The sequence below is a fragment of the Podarcis melisellensis genome (assembly GCF_964234715.1).
Source record: "Podarcis melisellensis genome assembly, chromosome: 3".
Lineage (NCBI taxonomy): Eukaryota > Metazoa > Chordata > Lepidosauria > Squamata > Lacertidae > Podarcis > Podarcis melisellensis.
In genome coordinates, this window is record NC_138530.1 from 42,226,933 (window position 1) to 42,240,928 (window position 13,996).

The following is a 13,996-nucleotide window of genomic DNA, read 5'->3' on the forward strand; positions in this document are numbered from 1 at the left end:
AACTCACAAATTGCATGAGCCATTTAAAAATCACAGTATTTTTTGGTTTCTAAAAATACCTGGGCAGTCCTGTGCACTTCCTGCTAGTTAATTGAAAAACACTTGGGAATGTAATTGGGGTAGGGGTGATGCTCTGCTTCAGTTTTAGTAAAATTTTATTTTCAAGGAGCATGTCACATTATTTGGGATGGTGCAGTTTTATTTCCAACAAACCACCACTTGGATGTCCTCTTAAAACAGTCCCATGCTCCTGAAGGTAGCAATGTGTGGAGGGGAGGCTAGAGCAGCTAAAAGCTAAAAGCAGAAAATCATTTACAGAAAAGGGCCCTTGCTGTTATATGCAATACCCTTAGCACCCTACCTGTAATTTGGGCTTAAAAGAGGGACTTAACTTGTATTCTCGTTCCATTACAGGTCTACTAAATTGACAGTGGATTATTGCTTAAGGCAGTTTATTCTAAGCACATTAGATAATGCTAATTAAAATGGTTGACTTTTAAGTACAGTGATCTGTGTTGAGTTAAACAGAAACCAAGCAAATTTGTAACCCTCTTTTATTACACTGAAAAATGAGACAAAGGGAATTAATAAGTGCTAGAAATCTTTCTTCCTTTCACAATGACATATTTCCCCTGCCTTGAGGATGTCTCAGTACACAGGAAAGGAATGTTAACTGATCAGGTATGCAATGAAGTTACCAATTCAAGCAAGAATATTACTACGCTCCCCTCCACCAAGCTTATATTGAAAAAACATTGCAGGCAGAGTCTAGCTAAGTACAATGAGACCTAACTTAAGCATAATGACTTGGTTCCATTAGTGACAAGAGAACTATGTTTAATCAGAGAAATTGCAGTTGTCAAGGGGACTTGATCCCAGTCTATCTGAGTGTAGATTACAGTATTAATTGTGACAAGGTACCTAGGGAAACCTGTCTGAAGGAATGCCCACACAACTTACTAAAGACACCCTTTTGCTTTTTCAGTTTGCTTTCTCATTACTGATCTTCATAGGGAGTTAATTGGTTAAGGCACAGATTTTATAGTAAAGTCAACATTCACAATTCAAAATAAAAATACTGCAGTTGTAATTTGTTACTGTTTTTTTTTAGTTACCACAGCTAGTTCAGTCAAGCCCCTGATTCTAAAAAGCACTATTATTTAGCACTATTAATATAGGTTTTTTTTTCATTTAACTATTGCTGTGCTACAGTGTGCATTTCCAGTAGTAAAAGTTCAGTCTTACTTCCATTTTGAGCAACAATATGAAACATGTTTTCACATTACATAAGATTATGTCAGTATTTTATTAAATTTAGCAACCATTTGTAGCTGATCTTTTTGGTATACAAGTACCATACAAAGATTTGTTGGTCATGCAGCCTTCAGGATGTTTTTTCTTGTTTCAGACTTCAGGCTGGCTAATAACAGAAAACTCAATTCCATGCTGCTTGAGCCTGTCAATAAGTTTTGTATTGGAGAATGCAGCCCCAGGAGAATAGACACCACCCCTGTAAAACAGCCACACATTTGGGGTTAGTGACATGTAGCTGCAAGCAAGCTTAACACTTATTATGAACAAATACTTACTGAAAATGGGATAGTTAAGTTCCACTCCCCCCTGTGAACCTTCAACAAATGTTTAAGTTAATTCATGAACTATGCATAGAAAAGCTTAATAATATAACTGATTGAAATACTTGGTTATAGTTTTTAATACTGAACTTGACATGAAATTTTACTATTTCTTAATAAATATTGTGATTTACAAACCATTAAATGACCTAAAGCTTGCACATTACAACATGAATTAAGGTCATTTGGAGATATAATGGCATTATCACTCAAGCACTTTTTCACATGTTTGCAATAACTCAGCGTGAGAGAAAGTTTAATGCTTTTAATGCAAATGCTAGCTGACAAAATGAGAGAAAAGGAAGTTACTACACCATAGAACTGTGTAGTGCTTTCAATCACTTTGATGCTTACTTTCATGCTAATATATTATTTATTCAATTGTATCCCATCCTTCCTCCCAAAGAATCGGGAATGGTAAACAAATGAAATGGTAAGAATACAAAGATTTTTTTAAAAGAAAGAAATCAGATACAATACTATTACAGCCAAATAATTTAAAGGCTGCTAGGAACCCTGAAAGTGTAAGCTATTTCACATCAAGAAAATTAAGACTTACTTTTTAGGAAGAGAAGGCTTGTCCTTCAGAAGTGCCACAGCTGCCTGAACCATTGCAATGGGTGTAGCAACGTAGCCAGCCTCTACAAAAATATGCGGGAGGGGAAAACATTACACTCATCATTTTGACTCTTGGGCTGGGGAGTTTTTCTTTGGGGGGGTGTTGTTGCTGTTGGTTTTCTCTATCTTAATTTTAGAGCTTATGAGCTATGTGGAAATTGTTCAGCAAGGCTGTGTATTTTTTGACATTTTATTTATTGTTTATGACTACTTTTGTTATGTTGCAGTTACATACTTTTTCATGTTGTAAACTGCCTTGAGTGTGGTTTGAACTGTGGAAAGGCAGCATACAAATAAAATTACTTCTGTTTCTATCATTTCTAGAATTACCTTTGATTCAAGATTAAACATCTCCCTAAACACTGGGCCAGTACCATCTAGCTAGCATTCCCCTCCCAGGGCTGTACCTGTATGTACCATTTGCTTTATTTTCAGCAAGTATATAAACTAAATAAGCATGCGACAGTAACACACACAATCTAAATCTCCCAATAACCTTATGAGCAGTACATAAAGCAATCATCTGCCTTTTTCAATCACAAATCACAGTATAATCAGAATCAAACAGCACCACTATGTGCTCAGCTAAATTGAAAGCATTTCATAAAAAGCAGCCAAACCTTCCTCAAAAAGCTCCTAAACAGGAAGGGCATCTGAGCAAATCTGGTACAAAACCTATGATATGTGAAGGTTATACAAAATTTGCTATACCTGGTCCCTTTACTTGGGTGCAGATTTTAACATTTGGTTTGCCCAGCTGTAAATCATCTTGTGTTCTGTATCCCTCACCAAAAAAAGTCATTTCAAAGGATGACTCTTCCATCTGTAATTCAAAAGACAAGAAAGAAACAGCATCAAATCTCTAGGCTATGCCAGTTTATATCGAACACACATTACTGCTTATACCACTGAATTTCAGCCCAGTTTAACTACAGTGAACTACAACCAAAGTTGAGGGAGTAGTTTGTGTACAAAAAACCCCACTGTAAAATGTTATGCAAAATAAGCCAGTTATTTGAATACAGTGTGACTTGCTCTGCAAAAACTGTGGTATTTACCACCCAAAAAATAAATTTGAGGTTCCAGACTGTCTTTGCTATAATCCAATCCAGCACTCTTATATTGTCATTTAACCTTCATAAAGTTAAAATTATCTCAGTGGTCCTGCTACAAGTTTGGTCTCAAATACTGCTTTTAAGCTAGCTTCTGAATAAGAAACTGCAAAAGTAGGTAGAAAAGGTTCATAGTCTGAATAGAGTAGATATGGGTTTCAGATTTAAGCTGAGATTTTTTTCCAGTCAACTTTCATTGAAGACTGTAAGGACTGGATCCAACACAAGGAAAGATTCACCGCACACACACTCACCTAACATACACACCACAAAATTTCGAAAGCTGTTGAACAAGGGAAGGCCAGAATAGCACGAGCAAGATAGGTCCACTTCAAACAAGGCAGGAAAACAAACTGTCACCCCAAGAACAGGGTTGGTCAAAGATTCTGTTGGAGTGATGCCACTTTCCTGCCTTCAAGCAACAGGAGGACTACTGTTCACTTGTTCTCCTAGTGCTCACCTGAGAACCTATTGCTATACATGGGTTAAACATGTCTGCTGAACATTTACTTCAATATTCACAGTGTCCCAATATTAGAACAGTAAGCCCTCAACGTAAGCACATTAAACTTGTGCATATTCAGCTTTATGCGCTTGGCAAAATAATTATTAAAAAATGAAAAGGGTGCAGCATAGGAAAAAATGATTTTGACAATCCCGCCCACCATTGAACTCTATGGGTTTTGACTGTACACTATTTTGGCTTCATGCACAATCCTTGGAATGTAACCTCAGCGTAAATGGTGGGCTTATTATACTCCACATCAGACTACCCATTATCCATTTCCTTTACCCATTCCGCTTGAAAGACCCCAAAATGCCTCCTCCTCCACAATTTTCCCAGTATTTAATCTACAATCTCACATAGAATTAAGGAATTTTCCATTGCTGCAATTAGTAAGCTAGTCCTGTGACACTGTAATTATGTAGAAAACGGTCACATCAGAAATACAATCACCTAAGAACAAAAGTAGTTACCTGTTTTTCTGTTGGTCCTTCCTTTGTGAAATGTCCCCCAGAAAAAAATGCGGGATACTGAAACAAGACAACCCATAATAAATTCCAGAATAATAGGGGGGGGGGGAATCAAGCTTCCAAAGTATTTAAAACAAAACCTACTTTTAGCAGGAGCTTTCTTCCAAAGTTGAATTTCACAAGCATTAAAAATAAAAGGCCAGCAAACATTAGCTTAATAACAGTTCCAAGACCACCCACAGTCGCATAAGCAGCATACTGCACCTGAAAAGAAGAGAATTTTTTTATCAATGAAAACCTGCCAGTTTATGTATAAACTGTTCCAGAATACAGATCTTAAAGAACAACAATTCACAAACAACCAAGCCTTGCTTAGGTGACAAATAATAAATCCAGAAATAGGCTAGATATGATTGCTAGCTATAACTGTGGGCATTGTAAGAGCAGCTGGAGGCATTAAAAGAAATACAATTTTCTTTTAGTACTACAATTACAGTAACACAAATACGTTATCATGTGGCACCATTGCAGAAGGAGTGATGACAGCCTTGCTGTTTGACACTTTTTCCCATTTCAGAGAGCTACATGAATATTCCCCACATAAGTGGCAGTGGTGACAGACATTCAGCAGTAATAAGATTTCCCAGAAGCTCATAAAGTAGCACAGGCCTGCAATCTTTGCAGTGTTAGGCACATGAATTCAATATGGTTTTCCCTCAGGCACCTATGCATATAGAATCATATAGAGTTGGAAGAGACCACAAGGACCATCGAGTCCAACCCCCTGCCAAGCAGGAAACACCATCAGAGCACTCCTGACATATGGTTGTCAAGCCTCTGCTTAAAGACCTCCAAAGAAGGAGACTCCACCACACTCCTTGGCAGCAAATTCCACTGTCGAACAGCTCTTACTGTCAGGAAGTTCTTCCTAATGTTTAGGTGGAATCTTCTTTCTTGTAGTTTGGATCCATTGCTCCGTGTCCGCTTCTCTGGAGCAGCAGAAAACAACCTTTCTCCCTCCTCTATGTGACATCCTTTTATATATTTGAACATGGCTATCATATCACCCCTTAACCTCCTCTTCTCTATTATTGCAAGTTTCACATTATCAGATTCAAAGATTTTAATAATGATAGGACATTCTTTAAAATAGATGTTTTAGTAAACTTACAGGTGTTTCTTTCAGGTCTGTGTGCAAATAGTGCTGAGTTCGTTTTACTACAGAGACATCTGATCCCATGAACGGAATGGAATATTGTTTAAGTTCGTTACTGTAAAACAGTGCACCTCTGCAAAAACAGAAGCCAGGACAATTAAAACAAAGCTTGGCAAAGTGTGTTTCAGACAAGGCACTAGCTACCTGTCCTTTCAAGCACATAAATCTGTATAAAGACATTCTACCAGAATGCTTTCTTTCATGAAAATGTAAGGCACCTACAATTTTCCTTACCTTACATTCCTTCTGGAAACATCTTCTGAGCTATGTAAACAATAAATTCTAGTCCACAAAAGTAGTATACCTTCTCTTAAGCTTTCTTCCAGTCACTGGAAGGGGTTTGTGTCCTATTTGCCTTCGAATTTTTTTCAGACTGCCTTGATCTGCAAAGCCATGTATAGCTGATTTCCAGGTCCCATCATGAATGCAGGAACCCTGTTAAAATGTTATGTTAATTCAATATACTATGCTCACAACACATCTATACCATTAGCCACAATAATGAAAACATACCTTACTTATACACCTGATTCAGTGACTAAATCAAAGTATAGCTGAAAGCTATATACTTGATCCTAAGCATGACCATTTTCTCACTTCACCTCTCCTGTCCCCTCACAAAGATTAGTGTGTCTGCTCCTATGGCATTTATCGTCTGCTGTAGGAAGCAGGAGTGTGAGTGCATTCTAGTGATGTCTAGACTAATCTGGCTAGCTGTGTGAAGCACTAATGAGAACACAGCATGTATGTCTGCAGGATTTTCACCCCACAAAAACCGTCTGCATAGACAGAAAGTAACCTGTTTCTGCTCAAGGATGTGTCTTCCTAGACTGGCTGTGTGTCTTACTAGGCTGAGTTTAATATTGCATCTACTCCTCCTCCAACAGTGTTATAAAATATTGTTATTGTCTGCACCTTCCCAATCACTTATTTTTAACAAATGTTAAGTAGCTATCTACCCAACATCAGCAATAAAGCAATTTCTTACCACCTAACAGAAAGCATATGCTTAGGTAAGGCTATCAAACTGGTATTGCATTACTTGAGTACTAGAAATGCTTTAACAGAACAAGCATTAAAGAGTGATGTTCTTCTGTCTGACAATTTTGTAGGCTACCACTACCAATACAACAGCCAATGTAATAATTTATTTTTATATTGTCTATATGATAAGTACCTACAATAAACTTAGCTAATCAAGAAATCAACCAACCTCTGGTCCAGATTTTACAGTCAGGAAACTTTCAACTGCAGTTAATGTACCTTGGGACGGGGGAAGAGAATTAATCATTAAGTGTGGTTGTAACAAAGAATTAAACAGCAGTTTATACTCAGGCTGTCATGGCATCAGATAAATGAAGATACCAGGACACATAGGAAATCCTGTACTGAGAAGCAACAGCTTGCTCATCATTTCATTTGAGATTCTATAAGTACTGAACCTTCCACCTAGTTTTAAGTCATATGCAACCTATTTTAATGATAGTATTTCCAGAATTATGCAACTTCTAATTAAGTACACTTTAGATGTGGGAAAAATCTCCATAGGCCATAACAAGCCCTGTTTCTACTTGGGATGTATGCCAGCAACTCACTACAGAAATGGAGCGGTCTGTGTTATTTCTACATCCCTTTCTAGCTTCGTACTCCATTCCATTAAGGAGCATAAGCTCCAAGTTTTTGTTTTTTGCTAATGCAACAGAAAGACTGATTGATGTACATTATTTTAAGATGATGGTAACTGAAGATATTTATAACTGCATAGCTTAATACAGCAGGATTCTGGTAACTATAACAAATATTTTGTAGCAACATCAGTCCTTGTGAAGAATTACAGAAGAAGCAGAATACAGAGCATATTATTGTTCCTAACCACTCAAATATCATTTTAACTCTCCACAAGGAAAATAATTTCTGCACCACATATCAAAATTGTCATTAAGTTTAAGAGTCACCTTTCAAAGAGTTTCTGGTGTACAATACTCCCATATCTGCTGGGATAGAGTCAAAGCCACAGCTTCCAATAATATACACTCCCTTTTCTGCAGCTTTGTCATTGTAATTCAGATACATTCCTTCCAGGAACTGAAAGAAATGAAACAACATTGTACTGAAAAATAGATAATATTCTCTCTCAATGCTCAAGCAAATATGATAACTTTCATAGCTGTGTCACTGGCACCATATTCAGTGGCTGATGCTCCATTTTGCAACATTACATAAGGTTATTATATTATTATCAAAACATTTATTGAGATGGATGACAGGGAGGGGGACCCACCACAAGCAAACTCAGCATCCCTGACTGCTGATACTTAGGATGGTGCAGGAGCTGCTATTCAAGGGCAGTATCACAAAGTTGGACACACACAAAAAAATTCCTGCATGATGGTAAGATGTGCAAATATGAATAATGTCTTAATACAATTGCGAATCTAGCTTGTTTTCTCAGTTTCTCATACCTGAGGCTCTCCACTGATGTCGATACAGCTTGTACCGTTCTCAACACAAGCTTTCACCACAGGCTCACCAAAAAACCTGTACTATAAGAAGAAATAAAACTATTACTACTTTCATAAATCATACTATGCTACTTTAATAAAGACAGTAAGTTATCTCACTATGTTTACATATTTGAACAAGGTTATGTAAAGCAATTTTAATTTCTAATGAAATTTTAATCAATAAACACTGATTAAAACTATTTAATTCGCATTCAGATTTTAAGAAACATCTCCCTCTACATGCAATCCTTTCCTACCTCCTCTACCACAACTACAGCATGCACATTTCAGTTATTAACCTTTGCTCTAGATTTAATGAGCTGGCAGAACTTTGCAACTGAGAATGAAGCAACAATGCCTTCCTCTTCATCTGCCTTCCCACAGCCTCACCACACACAGCTGCAATAGGCACTGTTTTGGGGGAAAGCAGCAGCATATTTTCCACATACAGCAATTTATCAGCTATTTGCTTTATTTAATAACTGCAAGTATAATTGGTATAAACAGAGGGAAATTAATTATGGCAAGAATTATTTAGATGTTCACTATACACACTGGGTTAAGAGTCAAGAAACAAACTGAACTGGTTCAGCTGCTATTATTAATACAGTCTTGTACATTTTACACTGGCCTCGAAGGACTGCCAGGCCTTTCTTGCTGATTTCTAAGCTTGCAAATATGTAATGGTGGAATGGTGAAACTAGGAATCACTCTGCCCACATTCGAACTTATTTAATGAAGTTACTTCACCGTCTTAATATCTGCTAATGAGGGCTGGGCATAAGCCTATTTCACAAGGTCAAACTAGAATAATCCCTCATTTTATGCACATCTGACTTGCACAATTTCAACCATTGTAGCTGAAGGTGAGCTGAGTGAAATCACGCAAGTCAAGTTCCAAGCAAAGTAGAAAGCTTAAAAGCTTTTCTCACACCAGGCTTACTTGGGTTACCTAGCACAGAAAGAGATTTTAAGCTCTCTGCCTGGCTTGCTGGGCAAGGCCTGCTGGGCGTGCAGGCTGCCTCTAGGATGCAAAATCTTGCATGAACTACCCTTCCAGGGCCAGCACACAGAACGGGTCTTGTCCAGCAAGCATGGCAGAGAGTTTGAAAGCTCTTTTCACACTGAATAACCCAAGCACTCTGGCATGAAAAGAGCTTTTAAGCACTTGGCCTTGCTTGCTGGGCAAGACCTGCTCAGTGTGCAGGCTCTGGGAGTACTGGGGGTGTGCTCTCTCTCCCTCTCACCTGCTAGCTGTGGGGCAGCTCCATGAGTTTGACTATACACAATTTTTGCCTGCACATATAACCCTTGGAACTGACTCCTTGTGTAAACTGAGAGATTACTGTTCTTCAAATGCCAAACAACACTGTCAAATTACAACCCTTTCTGATAACAACTGCCTCAAAATTATTTTTAATATCTGATCACCACTATAGAAGAGTGATACAAACATTATAAATTAATAAGTAAAAATATAGGATTAATATATGCCTTTGTTTCACAATGGCACAGCAGAGTTGCCCCTTTAACTTTTATTCATCCAGAAAATATTTTGGTTTACATACTTAGCAAAGATTTCTTTTTCAGTGTTTGCTAAGGTAATAAAAATATTGCAATATATTAAATCTTCATTTTTAAAGTTTTTAGTATCATGGGAACTTTTTACTTACTCATTTTCCAAAAGAGGAAAATACTTACTGGGCCTACACAGTTCAGAACAATAGCAGCTTGTTTAGCCATATTAGCAAGAGAGGATGGATCACTGACATCACACAGTATTATGCCAACTTCTGACTTCAGCTCTTTCTTTCCTGAAAATGTAAAAGAAAAATGTTATAAAAGAAGCCTGGCACTGTATAATAATTCCTCTCTAATATACACATTGCTTTTTCTTAACATTCATTATTTAGTTATGAATTATTAGATGAATGGATCAAACCCAGGTCATTTTAAAATCCTTTATTTTTTCAACTACAGTACATTTGCAAGATAGGTTACTTTTTTCTGATACAAATTCAAACATCCACCCCCAAATATGCTTTTTCAGTATAAAACAACTGTGCAAATCGAAAGATGGAACTTCTTGCCACAATAGATGAACGGAAAAATCTCAAGAAATTATTGAAAACTATTTCAGAGAAATACAATGCAGCAAGTCAGCCATGCAAGTGCATGTCACAAGATTATCACTATGACATTTTATTTTAGCCATTGGCTTAGAACGAGCAACTACTCTGGTTTTAAAGATCAGTTTCAATAGGGTTTCCCCCCTTACGCGCGTTTTAACTTAGCAACCTCAGCAGCACACAACCTTTTTCCAAGACTGCATTTATTCATGCAACATCAGAACCAATACATTTTCCCAGCCCCAGAAAGCCTTGGGCTATAAAGCAAAAGAATGCAACAAGTGTCAACTGAAACACATTAATGAACCAACAAGCATTTTCACAATAAAAATTGTGTGGGCTAAGAAATCTGAAACAATGCTCAACTCAGTTATACCGACCAAGCGTGGGAACCTCTAACTAGAAAAGGCTAGCATATACAAGTCAGGACAAAGTAACAATTAATAGTTGGAGAAGCACAATGTCTGAAACAGCAAGAACTAAAGAACTCACACTGTCACAATATGACAAAGAACACAGAAAAAGGCTGACATTTTAAACAAGAAATGGGCCCATGTATGCAACTAACATGGTGATACAAGGCCCCAATACCCTGCGGAGGATGTGGAGAGGCAGAGGTGCCTCTCCACTTAGCGCTGCCTGACTCCATTGGTGGGGGACTTCCACAACTGTAGAGGTCCTTATCAAAACCATGGCTGGGCAGAAATCACTGCTAGCACCAACAAGCAGAAACCCCTGAAACAAACTTTTCTAGAGTGGGAAAGAGGACCGGTTGTGCTTGCCAATGATCCACTAGATTTTAAGCTGGTCCAGCTACAGCCAATAGACCTTACCTGTGCCCAACTGAAATGCCTGCCTAAAGACGACAAAGGAAAACATGTAATGAAGCTGCTTCTGCCCTTGCGAACATAAGTAGCAGAACTGCAGAAGTGGTAATGGCTTAGCAGCCAGTCCAGTCCTGCTGCTCCCAGATGGGTGCTAGAATTCCTCCCTGAAGCTACAATTTTAAGTCATGGAAACATTCCGGTTGTTAGTCAGGAAAAAAGGAAACAAAAAACCCTTTGCAGTGAAAAATATGTATCACAAACAGCACCATCCACCTGGGTTTGGCAAACTTGGGTTCAATATCCCCCTCTTCTACGGCCATATCACAAATTCTTGGTTTCACAGTGCAAGCCTAATCCCCAGGTAAAATGGGTGGGAGAGGTTAGCACATTGTGCATCTTCCCATCACCCCAGTTGCCAGCCATAAATGCGCATAAATTATTATTATCAAGCATATTTATCCTACTCTCTTGATGCCAGAGTGGCTTGCAAAGAAAAGTCAGTCCTTGCCCTCAGGCTCGCAATCAAAGAGACATGACACAACAGGAAAAGGGGCTGGGAAGGAGTAGGAAAAAAGCAAGCTCAGGCAATAATTCTTAGTTACAGAGACCCTGCAATGAGCAGCAAGAATTGAAAAATTTGGCGAGGAGTCAAACGTTGCTGTTCTTTCAGCAGAGCTGATGGAGAGGATCTGCAGTTACATTTCCCCCTCTCTCTCTCACAGCCTGACAGACAGTTGGGGGAGGGAAGTTGCTGTTTATTTAGGAGCTGATGAGAACACTGTGCAGTCCCATCTCTTCCTTTCCTATAGCCTGATGGGCTTACCCTGGAGTAACAATTTACATAGACTGAGAAAGCTATGCTGGAGTAAGGAAAGCTGGTGTGGAAGGCACAAAGGAGTGTGTTAAGGGTGGAAAATTGCAAAGCATCCTAACTCATTTGGTCTCGCTCATAGAGCTTGGAGCTTGAGCTCAGTGTAACTTACAGCACCAAAAATAAAGGTGCAACTAATTCACCCCACAAAAATCTAAGAGTAAGGCTTACCCTGCCCACACCCCTGCTAGAAGCAGTTAGGAAACAGCTTAATTTACACAGGAGATACACAGGCCTCTTTGTTGGGGGTTAGGGTCGCCCTGCCAATACCCTTCTGCAAACAATGGCAACTTCCCAGCTAAAGTTGCTGTGAGAATAAGCACAATAAAAACTGTAAAGCCCTTTGGACTTGGAAGGGTTATTATCTAGATCAGATTTGCAATAGTCTGCTATCATCACCCCTGCCCTTAAATGGGATGGAAATCCTCCTGCTTGCTTGAACTCGGGAGAGAACGGCTGCACAGTGATATGCTCCCTACACACTCACCTGCCCTGGATCAGTAAGATGGGAGGAACCACCACTCGTTCACATAGCTCCAAAAGAGAATTAGGCCTATCCTGCATGGGTCCATCCTGTCTATCAGCAACTACTGGTCATGACCAGGGCCATAGCAAGGGGGTGGTGAGGTGGGCCCCCGCCAGGGGCGCAGGGGATGGTGGGCACAAAATCAGCTAAAAATATGTCCATAAATGCAAATATTGATTGCCTCATATGAAATGGTTTTAAATAGAGAGTGAATTGAATGGGGGGGGGGGGTTGGAGGAGAGGCGAAAAGAAGAGCTAATTTGTCCATGGCTAGGGGGCGCAATCTGGATGGTTCTGCCAGGAGTGCAATATCACCCAGCTACAGTTCTGGTCCTGACAGCTGAATGTCATGGCTCTAAGCCTGTGGGCTTCTGCAGTCACCTGTCCGGCCATGCAAAGAAACAAGATGTAGCCAGACTAGGTGGTCCTTCCGTCTGGTCTAGCAGGGCTCTTCCTGGCACCTGACAGACTGCTGATATGGGCAACCTGTCCGTTTTGCAGTGAGCAGCTAGCCCCAGTGGTGTCCACACTTTTTTCAAAGAGGGCCAGATTTGATGAAGTGAAGGGCCAGAAGGGCCAACCAAAGTTTTTTTTTTTTAGGATTGAAGTTGCTGAGCTTTTGTATTATTTTACCCCAAAGTCCTTGAGCTTTTCTTAGGGTTGGAGTTGTTAAGGTTTTTCTGGATTTCACCCCAAGAAATAAACTGCCACAGGGGCCGGATTAAACCGACCTGCGGACCGGATTAGGCCCCCGAAACGGACTTTGGACACGCCTGCACTAGGAACACCCTTATCGCTCGCTCCCTTCCACCACCCTGGAGAGAAGCAATCGGGCTAAGCTCAGGGTCCGGGGCCACGTCGCTGAGTTAATGTCTCACGTCGCCATCCTGGGCGCGCTCTCTCTCTCTCTCTCGCTTGAACGCGGCGGGGCTTGACTCCGAGAAGGGCAACCTGGAGCGACGCCTCCCCTGACTCCACTTCACATTTTGAGGGAAAGAAGCAGCAGCAGCCCCCCACTCGCCCGCTCCCTTACCCAGCTTCTCGGCCGCCTTATCGACCGCCGCCTGCAGCTTCTCTCGGTTCCTGCCGGCCACGGCCCAGCGCAGCGAGCCTCGCAGCTCATCCTCGCCGGCCACCCGCGCCACCTCCTGGACCACGTACTGCCCCGTGAAGCCCGACGCCCCGAACACCACCACCTCGAAAGGCCGCCCGGTCGCCATGGGGACGCGAAGGAGGCGCCGCGCTCAGACAGCGCGAGGCGAAGAAGCGGAGAGGCGCTGCGCAACGGCTGGCAACCCGCGACTGCCGATGGGGAGGGGGCGGGGCCGCGGACAACGGTCCCCTCTCGCGCCAGCCTCACGTGACCAATACTCGCTCCCAGCGCCCCGCCCACCAGCGGCTCCGCCGTGAGAGGCCCCCGCCCCCAGCACGTTTCCAGCGCAGCGCCTTCGCCAGTCTCGGCTGGTCCTGGCTGTTTCTTTCCACACCCGTCGCTGCCACGCCCCGTGTTTTCAGGAGGCGGGAGTGGATTGGCAGAGTCTCGTTCTCCACGCGTTGGGAGGCGACGTGCGTGCTCGTGCCCGA

At 40.9% G+C, this 13,996-nt stretch overlaps 1 protein-coding gene across 1 annotated transcript; it reads right to left on the reverse strand.

The window, feature by feature from the left end:
* Positions 1-537: 537 nt before the first annotated feature.
* Positions 538-13,736, reverse strand: SCCPDH (saccharopine dehydrogenase (putative)). The gene is made up of 12 exons (XM_081905843.1): positions 13,446-13,736; positions 9,761-9,873; positions 8,018-8,098; positions 7,511-7,640; positions 6,769-6,818; positions 5,860-5,990; positions 5,511-5,628; positions 4,484-4,603; positions 4,343-4,399; positions 2,964-3,075; positions 2,194-2,275; positions 538-1,510 (listed from the first exon to the last, which is right to left on the reverse strand). Exons 1-12 carry the CDS (start codon positions 13,630-13,632, stop codon positions 1,405-1,407), a joined length of 1,287 nt encoding a protein of 428 aa, XP_081761969.1. The 5' UTR covers positions 13,633-13,736; the 3' UTR covers positions 538-1,404.
* Between the last annotated feature and the right edge of the window lie 260 nt (positions 13,737-13,996).